This window comes from Hemibagrus wyckioides, linkage group LG04 (genome assembly GCF_019097595.1).
Source record: "Hemibagrus wyckioides isolate EC202008001 linkage group LG04, SWU_Hwy_1.0, whole genome shotgun sequence".
NCBI lineage: Eukaryota > Metazoa > Chordata > Actinopteri > Siluriformes > Bagridae > Hemibagrus > Hemibagrus wyckioides.
The window spans coordinates 14,121,925-14,135,356 of NC_080713.1; the positions used below are offsets into that span (position 1 = coordinate 14,121,925).

Here is a 13,432-nt window from a genome sequence, read left to right on the forward strand (position 1 = left end):
TCCCAGGCCAGGATTACTCTAGTCTATCACAGGGCACCATACACATACAAACATATGGTTTGGAATGACATTTGTGAATATGAAAAGTTTTATTCAAATAAATATTTATTGCTTAGCAATTAATTATATTGATTTATAATGGTAGATTGTTTTAGAGTCAGTATGATTAGTCTAGAAAACACAATAGTTGCAGTATTGTATTTTTTTTGGTATATTGCACAAATTGTATTCTGGGTATATATCTCAGATAGAACAGTTGATAAATAATAAAATCCGAGAACATTTAACATGTTTATTAAAAACACATTTAATAATATAGTTTTTTCGACAAGAAGAGATGACAGCCCCATCGTATAGAACGTCAGTTTAAGATTTTATAAGAATCTACCTTAGAAAATCACCCGGAAAGCTGAAAACCTGCCTTGCTGCATGAACGATGACGTTTGGCACAGAGGGCGCTAGTTCGTAGCCCCTCCTCTTCCCTTTACCCGTGACGCAGGAGGTGCACATTGCCGTGCACGGTAATTCATTTTGCTTTTGAATAGGTTCGGAGTGGACGATTTGAACTAGTTCATCAGCTAAACATGGCAGGTTATCTAAAGGTCCTCAGTTCTCTCAGCAGGTCTGCTACTTCTGTATCCAAAAGCCCCGCGGTCCTTGCTGCTCAAGCTTGCCATACTTTACAGCAGAGAAACTGTAAGTTTTAAAGCAATTGTATTTAAACTTGTTAAAAGTATTCAGTAACACATGGTTTTCTTTTGACGTGGCAAATTAATTTGGACTTCTTTTACCACTTTAAGCCTCGATAAATGCGGCGCTATGTCTCTGTTGTATGAAGAGCTCACATAAGTGTTTTTTTCTGGTTCCGCATTATCATGGACATTCAAAGTAGTTCCTTATCTTATGTTTCATGTAAATACCTTATAGTTTCCGTTCTATATTCTGGTGGGTTCACACTTTCAAAACAGTTCTACTGAGCTGGCTCGACCATAATATATTGAAACCGGCAACCGATGGAGGCCGGCTAACTTGCTAGCCTGCCTTTGTGTGCTTCAGACCCTGTTTTCGTCGACTGTAACAAAAATAGGACAAACTGTTGGAGACCTCGAGTCACGGATGCCCTTATAAAGAAATGTGTATATTTAAACCTTAAATATCTTAAACTGTCGGGCGAGTCATTTTTTCATTGTCCGGATTTGAACAAATGGATTATAGGTCTTAAACTGACCACAACTGCTAGCTAATCGCTAGGGTTTCGCCCATAAATTGATCATGCAAAGCAATCTTATCCTTATTAAGCAGCAATTTTATAATAATGAATTTGAATGAAGTGTGTTGTAATAACGATTGAAAAGATTATTACCGTTCAGTTCTGCGCTATTGAAATAATCCAATGTCAAGGTCAGTCGGTGGAGACGAACGGGTGGTTTATGGCCGCATGACACCGCCGGTTTAAAGACACTGCTTTATTTTCTTAATTCAAATCTCCCCACATTTTAGCTCTTGTAGGTGATTTAGATTTGCCTTATTGCTACTGTTATATTACCTTTTTGTTTTGAAGTTGATTGTGTTATTTTGTTAAAGTTTGTGATAAAACTTGGTGTAGTTCTGTTTTTGTGCCGTGAGAGTTAATGAACAGTTGTAGGAAATATATTGATGAAAACCTTTTGTCACATAGCGCTCTGGCTGAAATCTCACTGGCTTGACCCTACTAGATTGAAACTGGCAGCTGGTGGAAGCTGGCTGTCATGCTCAATAGGCAAATAGAGTATAGGGATTGAATTGATTAGAGCTGCTAGCTAGTCATTAGATTTTTACACACAAACTGGTAATGGTAAGAAATTTCATAATATTGACTGTTTTGTGTTGTCAGAATGAGTTAAGGTCAAGCTGTTGAGATTAGTGTGTGGTGAGTTATTGAGCAGTTGTAGGAAGTGTAGTTGTGAGAAACCATTTCCCGTCCACGGCCCTCTTTGACATTGAAGCTGTATATGGCTGACTAGGGCACATGAAGGGTGGTTGGCACACACTCAGCAATGAACATTAGGCAGTTCAACTGAGATGTCAGGTTGATATTTAATGCCTGGTGTTACTGGAGAAACGTTGTTTCATTTCACTATGTACTGCGTCATCTATATGTGGTTGAAATGACAATAAAGCTTCTTGAATCTTGAACTTATCAAGGTCAATTGTGTTTCCACCAAATAGGTGTTATTTATAGATGAGTTCTAAATAGATGTATAACAAAAATCAGATTTTAACTATTTTAGTAGATGTTGAGAATTAAACATGAATGGAGATAAGGGGGAGTGGGTAGGGTCAGTGACAATGTACAACCAAAAAATACCCTATTTTGAATCAAGATAATGTTGAATATGCCCTTGATCAGTGATCACTGACAAAGAGAACAGTCTGCTACAGTAATGTTGTTTATGAAAAAGTAATATGGACTAATCTACCGAAATGTTAAGTTAGTTGCTGACTGTTTTCTCTTGCTAGTATTTATTGAGAGCTTGATGTGTCCAAGTTGGCAATTAACCACTAACCACTAATTAACAACAGACAGTTGGCACAATAGTTGAATGTGAAAAGGGTAGTAACTTTTTTTTGTTGCCATTAAGGTTAAGAGACCCCTGTATGCTTTTCCACTAGCCTGACTGTTTAACTGACCTGTTCTAGAGCAAGCGCATTTCATTCTCCTCTCAGATGTTAAACTTATTTCTTGGTTGGAACTGGGTCATGACTTACCTGACAGTCCTTCATTCATGAGTGTAAATACAATTTTGGTTGAAAAACTGCCTATTTCTCTAACATTTTAGATTGTGTTTTCAGTTCCTAATACAGAGGAGACTGAAATTCGCATGTTCTAGAACAGGTCAGTTAAACAATTTTTCCAGGTACCGAAATGTAATGTCAACCGTCCTGTATAAACTGATGCCAACCTGAAAATGAACGCTTTATAACAATGCATATGTATGAAATAGTTTTGGCTCTAATAACTTTTAAATAATTAATTTACACTCAGAACAACTTTTGGTTCCTGAGAAACAGTAAAATGGAACTGAACCTTGCCAATGTCCATGCCCCAAACTTTGCAAACACCCTCAGAACCTTAACCTGAACGTGTCCGTCAAGATTGATTCAAATCCATATAACCCCTGATGGTTTGCTCAATTAGCTGTAATCCAGCTCTATCCCCTTAGAATTAAATGAGGTGTGATGCCCATATGATGGTGGCTAGTTATGATGCCCCTAAGTTAGCTAAGCTTTGTGAAAGCCTAAGCATCATTTCTGTTGATAGTCTCACACTCTGTCACACACATGCACACACAAACACATAGACCAGTATGTAGAGAGACATTTAAGAGGGTTTATTCTCCAAATACTCTAATTTGATGTTACAGAAAAATGTGTTAAATTGTGTATGGATTTGTGGACTTTTGTTTTTGTTCCAAGTTACTTTCTTGTCCATTAATTTTTGCCTCTTACAAAAGCCACAAAGCCTTCCAAGAAAGGCTTATGTCATGCTTGAGTTGTAGTTAGTTGTAAAACTTAAACTTGTGTTAATTTGCACAATATAAATGTACTGTTTAGGTATTATTATTGTTACTATTATTTTTGATTTATGTCTTAGTTTTAGGTTGTGCTATGTTTGCCTGTTTTAAAGTAATGTGAAATTTTTACTTATATATTTGTATTTGCATTTTGAATGTAATATGGCAATCACATGCACTAAATGGGTTTAGTTTTCATGGTTATTAATGTATGCAATTTAATCAATTAAAAATGTTTTTATAAATAGAACTTAGTCTTATTTCCTCTTGTATATTTAGTATTCCTCTTTAATAAAGTACTTATCTGATTACTTGTATAATCGATAGCATAACTGGTAGAATACTCGATTACTAAAATAACCGATAGTTGCAGCCCTTATCTATTATACAAATTAACAAAAATTCCATCTTGATGTAAATTAGAGGGTATGGCTTAGCGGAATTTGAATTAAGTCAAGCAATTGATTAAAAAAATAAATAAATAAAAATTTTGGTTGTAATATGGCCAAAACATATTTATTGCACAACCTTTTGGCTAATCCAGCCCATCTTGCTTGCCTGGGTAGTGAGAGGGAGTACAGTCTACTGATGGACTTTCATTTCTCTAGTGATTTGGGCTGCCCATTGTGTTTTAACGGAAAAAAAAAATCCTTATCAGGGGTGCAAGGTGTTCTTTTGGCCTGTGCCAAAACCAAGTATATTCATCAGACTGCCACTGCTTGATCATGGAAACACATTTTTTGCTTGATCATGGATTTTTATTTATTTATTTTTTTAATGAAGTGATGAGACTTGAGTCATTAATTCTGTTAAACGATTCACACGTCTGTTGTGAATGAATGTTCAGGGGTGGAAAAGGAGGAGCGCTACTGCTTAAATTTACATTTACTGCATTTGGCAGATGCCCTTATCCAGAGTAACTTACATTTATCTCATTTATACAGCTGAGGGTTAAGTACCTTGCTTAAAGGCTCAGCAGTTGTAGCTTGGTTGTTCTGGGCTTCGAACTCACAACCCTTTGAGCAATAGGCCAATGCCTTAACCACTGAGCTCTTCAAATTTGCTCTTGGATTTTATTCCTGAAGTTCTGCTTGTAGTGTGCTTTGTAAAAGCAAATGTTTTACATGTCCCAAAATGTAGCTTGTTATTAGGAAACATTTCAAATTGTTGATTTACTGATTATTCAGCAAGTACTCTTTCCATGTCAGGGCTGTAGTTGTTCCAGAGATTATCTGGTGAAAACTGTGGATGTACTATGAGTGTAAGGTACCATGCAATGTAGGGTATACTGCCATCATTATTACTGGGTATAGTGCCATTTTCTGCATCTGTTGAATAATCAATACATTGATTGTTCAGTACATTTTTACATTTTTTAGATTATTTGCAGGTTGAATTGGTCAACGATAGTCATCTAATATTTCATCAGATTTTTATATTTTGGTCATGCTCTTCATATTTACCATAAAGCTGGGAATTTGCTATGCTAAAACCAAATGGTATATTTGTAGCATATGTTAATGGACTTCTGTGTCCCACAAGCAGGGATGTCAGGTAGAGTACATAATGACATATTGCAGATAATCCTAAATTAGAATTATGCAACACAGTTGAATTGTTACCATACACACATGCAGGCATTCATTCACACCCAGGGATGATGTAGTGTAATAGTGGCTGAGCACTGACACTTACCTTTGACAAATTGCAGCCAAATATCCTGCTGTCTAGTTCTGTGCTAATACAACACAGATGTACAGTAATAGTGTTTGTTACTTCAGAATATGACTCTGCCTAATCAGAATAAAAAATATATAGCTTTATAATCTACCATTTACAGTATTGAAAAAACAAGTTATTCTCAAGGTCATGTAATCAAAAAACTGAAAGAATGAGGCATCTTTATCTTAGGAATAGACACATTATTGTGACACTGACAATCATAGATTAAATCTGTGAGATTCTGAAAGCAAAAAAGCAAGAGGGGAGGTGTTAATTTCAACAGGCTTTTCATTTATTTGTTAAAAAAAAAAGTTTACAGCTGTTGGTCTTAAACAAATTGTAGCTGAGAACAAAAACACTTATTGTCAAATTTAAAGAACAGGCTTTCTTGTCACTGCCAGTGCCTACATTTATTACAGTGTTAACTTTGTGGTTGCTCTTACAAAAAATTAATCTTGGAATGGGAAAAAAAAAACCTTAAAGCTGTAAATTTTTATGGTGACATTTAGGCAAAGGCCACCAACATAAAAAGAAACATAAGATAAACTAGCATAATTTACTTTCTTTAAAATAAACCACCTTAAATGTGGAGTATTTGAAAGAAAACCAAACTTATTGCTGGATTTTGTATCACGTCAATGTGCCGCTGTTATGTAATGTGAATAAATTGAATAACAAATTGGCTGCCCGTAAATATAAAATACTTCATAAATAAAACTAACACACACTACCCTGTTTCAAAACATTGCTCTGTTCATTCTACTTTTATGTTCTTTTGCAAGAAGATTAGTCTGTCCATTTTCTACTGAGAGACAAGACCTACTTGCAGTGACAATGTACCCTAATGTATACACAAATGTTTGTGGGAGGGAATATTATATCTTGACTTGAGTACTCTGATCATGTTCTTAAATCGTGCATCTGTAACGTCCCCAGGTCCTACTCGTAGGCGGGCGCACTAACAAGGAGGCTAAAGATTTCAGCCACTGGTGTCAGTCTTTAGCACTCAGCACTCGACACTCCTAACGTTCGCCTCTGTGCCAAATAATAAAAAAATACATTATGCTGTGCGTGATCGGACCCGAACGATACACACATCTCAAACCATGAAAGTGAATTGAACAGTTCAGATTTTTTTCGTGAACTGTTCCACCCCTACTGCCGAAGGTTCAAACTGAAATGTGTCTTGGCTGTATCTGAAAGAGGGCCAAATAAGTAATTGAAAAATGAGTAAGATGGTATGCAAAATCAAACATAGCAGTTGTATTTTGGGAGGTCATGATTTTCAGTTAAATAATCACTTACTCCAGAAGTAGAAAAAACTTTCCACATGAGTCATGGTTGGAAACCTTCCGAGAGTCATAGACACTGTTGCAAAGTGTAGGCTGAATCAATATTCATGCATATGGTTTGAAATGGGATGTTTCATCAAGCAATGTGGATATGATGGTTTGCTGCCTGCATACTTTTGGCCATGTATTTTAAGTAACATTTCTGCAAGACTAACAGGATGGTAGTTATTAATAAACAACTATCTCAAACATTTGACAAAAAGCATACCAAGTCTTATCAAATCTACCTTCATTTATGATGAATGAGCCACCATATTCATAATTCCCTTATTGGCTTGATGTCTAGATGGACCAAACATTGTGAATGTAATAGCTTTGTGTCTTTAAGTACAGAAGTTCATTTATTTTCTAACAGATGCGGACAGGCGCATTAAAGTGGCCCAGCCAGTTGTGGAGATGGATGGAGATGAGATGACTAGAATAATCTGGGAATTTATCAAAGAAAAGGTGAGAAATGTCTGTTCAAAGAATGTGATACTGACACTGAAGAAATGTGCTATTAAGCTAAAATTTTGTGATGATCAGAGAACAATTTTATTAACACTGATTATGCATACTGATGATACTTGATGTAAATAATTCAAATATTTGTAATGTTGACAGGCCACAGCATTTGTGTGTGTGCTGTTTTTGTGTGTCATGTACACATGCATCTGATCTCCTCAGCTCATCCTACCCAATGTTGATGTGGAGCTGAAGTACTTTGACCTCGGTCTCCCCTACCGTGACCAGACTGATGACCAGGTTACCATTGACTCAGCCTTAGCAACCAAGAAGTACAATGTTGCTGTCAAGTGTGCGACTATCACTCCTGACGAGGCCAGGGTTGAAGGTAAAGTTAGCTTTCCAGTTATAGCTTTGATTACCATGATTAATCAAGTAACCTGACTGAAGATACATTCTCTTACCCAGAATTCAAGTTAAAGAAAATGTGGAAAAGTCCTAACGGAACCATCAGAAACATCTTGGGTGGCACAGTTTTTCGTGAACCCATTATCTGCAAGAACATTCCCAGACTTGTTCCTGGTTGGACACAGCCTATCACAATTGGCAGACATGCCTTTGGTGACCAGGTCTATTTTTGACATGCCTATTTTTAGCAGTAAATTACAACAGATGTCATTTGTTAACTTTGTATGTAATTATGTAATTATATGTTCTTTTCACAGTACAGAGCCACAGACTTTGTTGTGAATGTACCAGGCAAATTTAAGATCAGCTTTACTCCAGCTGATGGAAGCAAAAGCCAGGAGTGGGAAGTATTCAATTTCCCTGGGGGTGGCTGTGGAATGGGCATGTACAATACTGATGAGGTCAGGGAAATATTATATTTATTTTTCTGCTAGGCCTTTGGTTTTAAAAGGAGAAATAGGAATACATAGTTTAATGTTTTCAATTTTTATGTTTCCATGAATTTCTCAATTGATATTGCCCAGGCCCTTCCTTATATTTAAGCACAACCCTTATTAATATGTTGAGTGTTCTCTGTGAAGAAATCCGATTCTTTAGTTCTCAATCTTTGACTCTTTGTTTATTTCAAAAGCACAGCATAAATGTATAATTAACATTAATAATGAAGGCTGTGATGTATTTTATAGACCGCAGGACACTACTGCCACAAATGATTACACACTGAATAAAATCTACAGGCCTACATGAAATTGAAGGTCATAATGACAAAAAAAAAAAAGAAACAAAGATGGCTGTTGGCCATGAATGCTAACAGCCATCTTTGGCTAACATCTTTAGCAAACATGAATGTTTGCTATCTCTCTAAACCCCAAATGAAGCGTGTGTCTGGTTTTAAAAAATGGTTTCTGTATAGTTCATACAAAAAGTCAAATACAGTCATCACTCTGCTTCTCAACGCATGAGAAGTAGAGGCACTAATCTGAACACAGTGAAGGCCTCTCCGAAGACTGAATGTGGTGTAAAATAGGAAGTCGGATCACAAATCTAAATCACCATTTGCATCAACCCAGAATTTTTTGTCAACAATGGCAATATTTTAAATGAAGACACGTGTCCAAGTTGAAAAGTTAATAACCTTCCCATTTTGTTTGCAGTTTCTCACTTGCTCAAATGTTTGTCCTCTTTCCACAAGTCCATCACTGGCTTTGCTCACAGCTGCTTCCAGTATGCTATCCAGAAAAAATGGCCTCTCTACATGAGCACCAAGAATACCATCTTGAAAGCGTATGATGGGCGCTTCAAGGACATCTTCCAGGACATCTTTGAGAAGTGAGCTATTTTGGTGAACATAAATGTACAGTTTTGAAAGTCCAAGAACTACACTATATGGGCAAAATAATGTGGATACCCATCACACTTGTATGTACTTCTTGAACATCCCATTTCAAACCATGAGCATTAATATAGAATTTCATTCTTTGTCTTTGCTGCCTTGTGGCTTTTCACTGCGCTTTGAAGAATGGGTGTGGGAATTTGTTTATCCAGCTAAAAGAGCATTGGGCACTAGTGCCAGCCTTGTCTTCATAGATGTAACTTTGTGTACATGTTCAATCTGGACTTGGTTAGGGATAGGCCTAGTAATACCAGTGAATGGAAGTCTTAATATTTTAGAATACAAAGTGATTCTGGACAGTTGGTGTGCTTCGAACTTTGTGGCAACACGTTGGAGAAGGCCCAAATATGAGTGTGATGGTCAGGTGTCCGCAGTCTTTTGGCCATATAGTTTGTGAATTTAATTTTGGAATCTCTATTAAAATGTTCAGGTGTGTTACACATAATTGTTATAACAGATTTTTTTAACATGCCAGGGGAGGTAGATATCATCTGAAATTCCTTCCTTTGCACAATTTCTGACCATCGACATGTTCAAGAAACTGTAACATTGTATATAATTTGAATGAAGTTTATCATTTGTCCCTGGAAGCTTCTTGCCAAGATTTTTTGCCAGATCTGTAAGGGTTCTAAAAGAGAGGTAGTCCTGGCACTTATCCAGTGTTCCTCAGACCACGGTTACACTATGTGGCCAAAAGCTTGTGGTCTCATGATCATGACACCCATTTCAGATTTACTGTCCCTCTTCTGGGAAGGCTTCCACTAGATTTTCATAGAACATAGGTGTGGAGATTTGCCTATTCAGCCATAAGAGGATTAGGGAGGTCAGGCACTTGTGCCAGGAAACCTGTTGCACAATTGTCATTCACCCCTGATGTGTTCATTGGTGTTGAAGTAAATGATCTTCAGGCTACTCTAGTACTTCCACATCAACCTTGGCAAACCATGTCTTGATCTTAATATTTGTGTGTCCAGCTTTGGCAGTAGTTTGTGGAAGGGTATGAAGTGTTCATGATCCTTTTGCAACATAATTTGCATGTCTAGCACACATGCTATATTTTACCCCTCCTGACTGCCAAGGGTGGTGACTATAACCTGGGTAATATGCCAGAATGTCATAAGGTACTGACCCATCTTATGACTGATTGAAAAGGTGTTTATTGACAACCCTCACACACTGGGAGGGTCAATTCTTACTTTTATAGAACCTGTTGAAAGTGCACAGAAGGGCCAGTCTTTGAGGACTGGTATGTGTACACATTAAATGAAATGTATTTGCCAACCAGCTGTTGTACAGTGGTTACAAAATTTAACATGAAATGGATATAAAAAGTTTACCCATGAATGTTAACAGGATTTTGTGATGGAGGAGGAAGCTAGGGTAAATCATATCAGGTCTTTTAATGTGCTATTGCAATCAACAAAATTCAAATGAAAAACAGATATATAAATGTTTTAAGAAATAAGTGTGTACACCTTTTATAGTGGGGCATATGACAATGCTCAGAATTAACTAATCAATAAAAGAACCTGAAATTTTAATAGGAGTAGACTTTTGATACAAGTTTGATTTGTCAGCTGTTGCATAAGACGATAAATTGTCTGAAAAAGTGCTGTTTACTTGGATATGTGCCAAAGCAAAATTTCAGTGTGACCACTCCATGGCATAGATTGAAACGTTTACCACACAAGAGCTCCCCCAAGGCTGCTGGGGTTTGGAACAGACAGGAACAAAGGAAAAGTGCACACAGTTCTCCTCTGCTCAGTATTCTGCTTGCTAATGTCCAGTCTCTTGAAGGAATTGATGATCTGATTCAGTGTGTTTCCAATGGGACATCAGAGATTGTTACATACTCTGCGTGTTTGAAACATGGCTGAACTCTTCAGTAGCAGACCCAAATGTAATGGCGTCCAATAACAATCCACAGATGAATGGAGCGGAGAGCAAATGTAGCACAGCAGAGGCCGACAAATCCAAATGTGGTAGTGTCTCTCTTTTATGGTCATCAATAAATGGTGCGGCCACATTTCACTTCTGCTCTTCTCACTTGGAGCATCTGACTATTATGTGTTGGGCATTTTAGCTGCCCTGTGAGTTTACATCAATTATTGCCACTGTTGTGCATGTCCCTATTCAGGCAGACATGGCTCTGTCTAAGCTCCATGAGGTGCTCAGTATCATTTAAACAAACCTCCCCTTCATTGTGACAGGTGGGACTTTAATAAAGCCAACATCAGGTATGTCATGTTGAACTTCGATCAACATGCCTCCTGTCCAACTAGAGGGTCAAATACACTAGACTACTGCTACACTTAGTTTAAATTTGAGTACAAAGCCTCATACAGGAAGCTCTGTAGAGGAGGGTGGTGAAGCATTGGTCCACCCTATCAACAGATGCACTTAAGGATGTACTTGATGACATTGACTAAAATATGTTCAGGGTGAGTTCTGCTAATGTCAAAGTTTGTGGATGTAGATATCTCACACCTAGATTTACTGAGGGCTCTATCTCTTGCATCCTTCACACCTCTCTCTCCCACACCAACAGCATTTATAGGAATGATATTAGGCTGCTGTTTATAGTCTACAGCTCTGCCTTCAATACCATAGTCCCACACGGGTTGGCCTCCAAGCAAGGCCCTTGGACTTATGACTGGGACCAGGACTTACTCACAACCAGACCCCAGGTAGTGAGATGGGGCCAATTTATGTTCAACACCATCACCCTAAACACTGAAGCCCCGCAAGGCTATATTTAGAGTCCCTTGCTCTATTCTCTCTACATACATGACGGTGTGCCCCATTATAGCTCCACTTCTCTCCAACAAAGAGGCTGCTTATCTTGATGAGGTGAAGAAAGAAGCAGCTTGGTGCCAGGGTATCTCTCTGTCTCTGATGTTTGTCTCTGTGAATGTTAGCAATGCTAAGGAGCTGCTTGTGTAGTCCAGGAAAAGGCAGCAGCAAAATTACATCCCACACAAGGCTGGTGGGGACACCTATAAATTGAGCAACCTGAACTGGACGTGTGTGTGTATATATATATGTGTATATGTGTGTGTGTGTGTGTGTGTGTATATATATATATATACACATACACATATATATATATACGCATACACATATATATATATATATATATATGTATATATATAAATATATAATATATATATATATAATATATATATAATATATATATAATATATATATATATATATATATATATATATATATATAATATATATATAATATATATAAAGTCTCCAGCAGCTGTTCCCTAATGATGCAACATGCAACCTCGATGAGCTGGAGCATTGTCGTCCATGAAGATGAAATTAGGCCTGTGTTGTTCATGCAGGGGCACAATGACTGGATTAATGATGTTATTCAGGTAGTATTGACTTGTCACTGTACCATTCACAAAATGTAGGGCAGTTCTGTATTGAGTAGACACACCTGCCCAGACTGTAACACCACCACCAAAGGCTCATCTGGTGACAACAGTGGCTGATGCCGTTAAGCACCTTGTTAGAGAACAGCAAATTATGCAAAAAGTGCTGAAACACTGAACAGTTGGACATGTGCATTCAAAAGCGTAGAGAAGGTCAAATTAAGTTCACCTGTAAAGGTTATAGTGCATTTTAGGTGCATCCTGAAATTTCACCCGAATATCCTTAACTTTTTGTGAGTAGTGTATATTTGTGCTATGTTGTTTTTTTCTAGAGTACCATAATTTTATTATGTTACATTTTCTCTGCTTTGCAAAAGTTGCCACTCTGTGTGATCTGAGTATATAATGACTGAAATAAAGCTACTCACATCGGCGCACACTTTCATGTTGCAAACCGCAGTGTTTTGATCAAAAGTCAGATGAAAGCGCACACTGATGTGAACAGCTTTTTCAGTCATAAACAGTGGCAGCTTTTGCTAAGCAGACGAAATGTAAAATCAATAATAGTACCACAGAAATACAACATAGCACAAATATATACTCACTAAATAAAAGTGAAAGCACGTGCTGATGTGAGCAGCTGTATTCCAGTCATCATATACTCAGATCACCGAAAAAAAAATAATTGCATTTCAATGAAAATTTCAGAAACTGTGCTTTATTTTTTGTTTCTCTCAACAAAACCTGGCCTGAGTGTACCCTGTTTTTGTATGAGGAATCTAAATGTATAGGTGCGAACAGCTGAGACATCAATAGGAGTCCTGGGAAAACCTGGTGTCCCCTGAGCCAGGTGTCAATAGGTCTTACATATTCATGAATAGTCATGGATTATTCAGTGAAACAGAGGCTCTGCTGAAAAAAGGTTAGGCACATCAGTCACTTTACCACTTTACTATGGGCACACACCCAAGATTTTCATGAACTCAGTCCTGTGTTCAAAACAATCTGCCAGGTTTGTTTATTCTCCATTTTCACAGTTTTTCTGCTAGAGTTCCAAATTGTATTTTCGTGTATTTCTACTTTGACATAAGCTTAAAAGGCGTACATGAAT

The 13,432-nt window shown here is 37.4% G+C and overlaps 1 protein-coding gene across 1 annotated transcript in view; it reads left to right on the top strand.

Annotated features, from left to right (window-relative positions):
• Nucleotides 1-487: 487 nt before the first annotated feature.
• Nucleotides 488-13,432, top strand: part of idh2 (isocitrate dehydrogenase (NADP(+)) 2) — a 31,842-nt gene continuing 18,897 nt past the window's right edge. The window contains exons 1-6 of the mRNA XM_058387952.1: nt 488-696; nt 6,984-7,075; nt 7,295-7,460; nt 7,541-7,701; nt 7,798-7,941; nt 8,733-8,869. Coding sequence (XP_058243935.1) covers nt 585-696; nt 6,984-7,075; nt 7,295-7,460; nt 7,541-7,701; nt 7,798-7,941; nt 8,733-8,869 — 812 coding nt within the window. The 5' untranslated portion in view covers nt 488-584. The remainder of the gene's footprint in view (nt 697-6,983; nt 7,076-7,294; nt 7,461-7,540; nt 7,702-7,797; nt 7,942-8,732; nt 8,870-13,432) is intronic.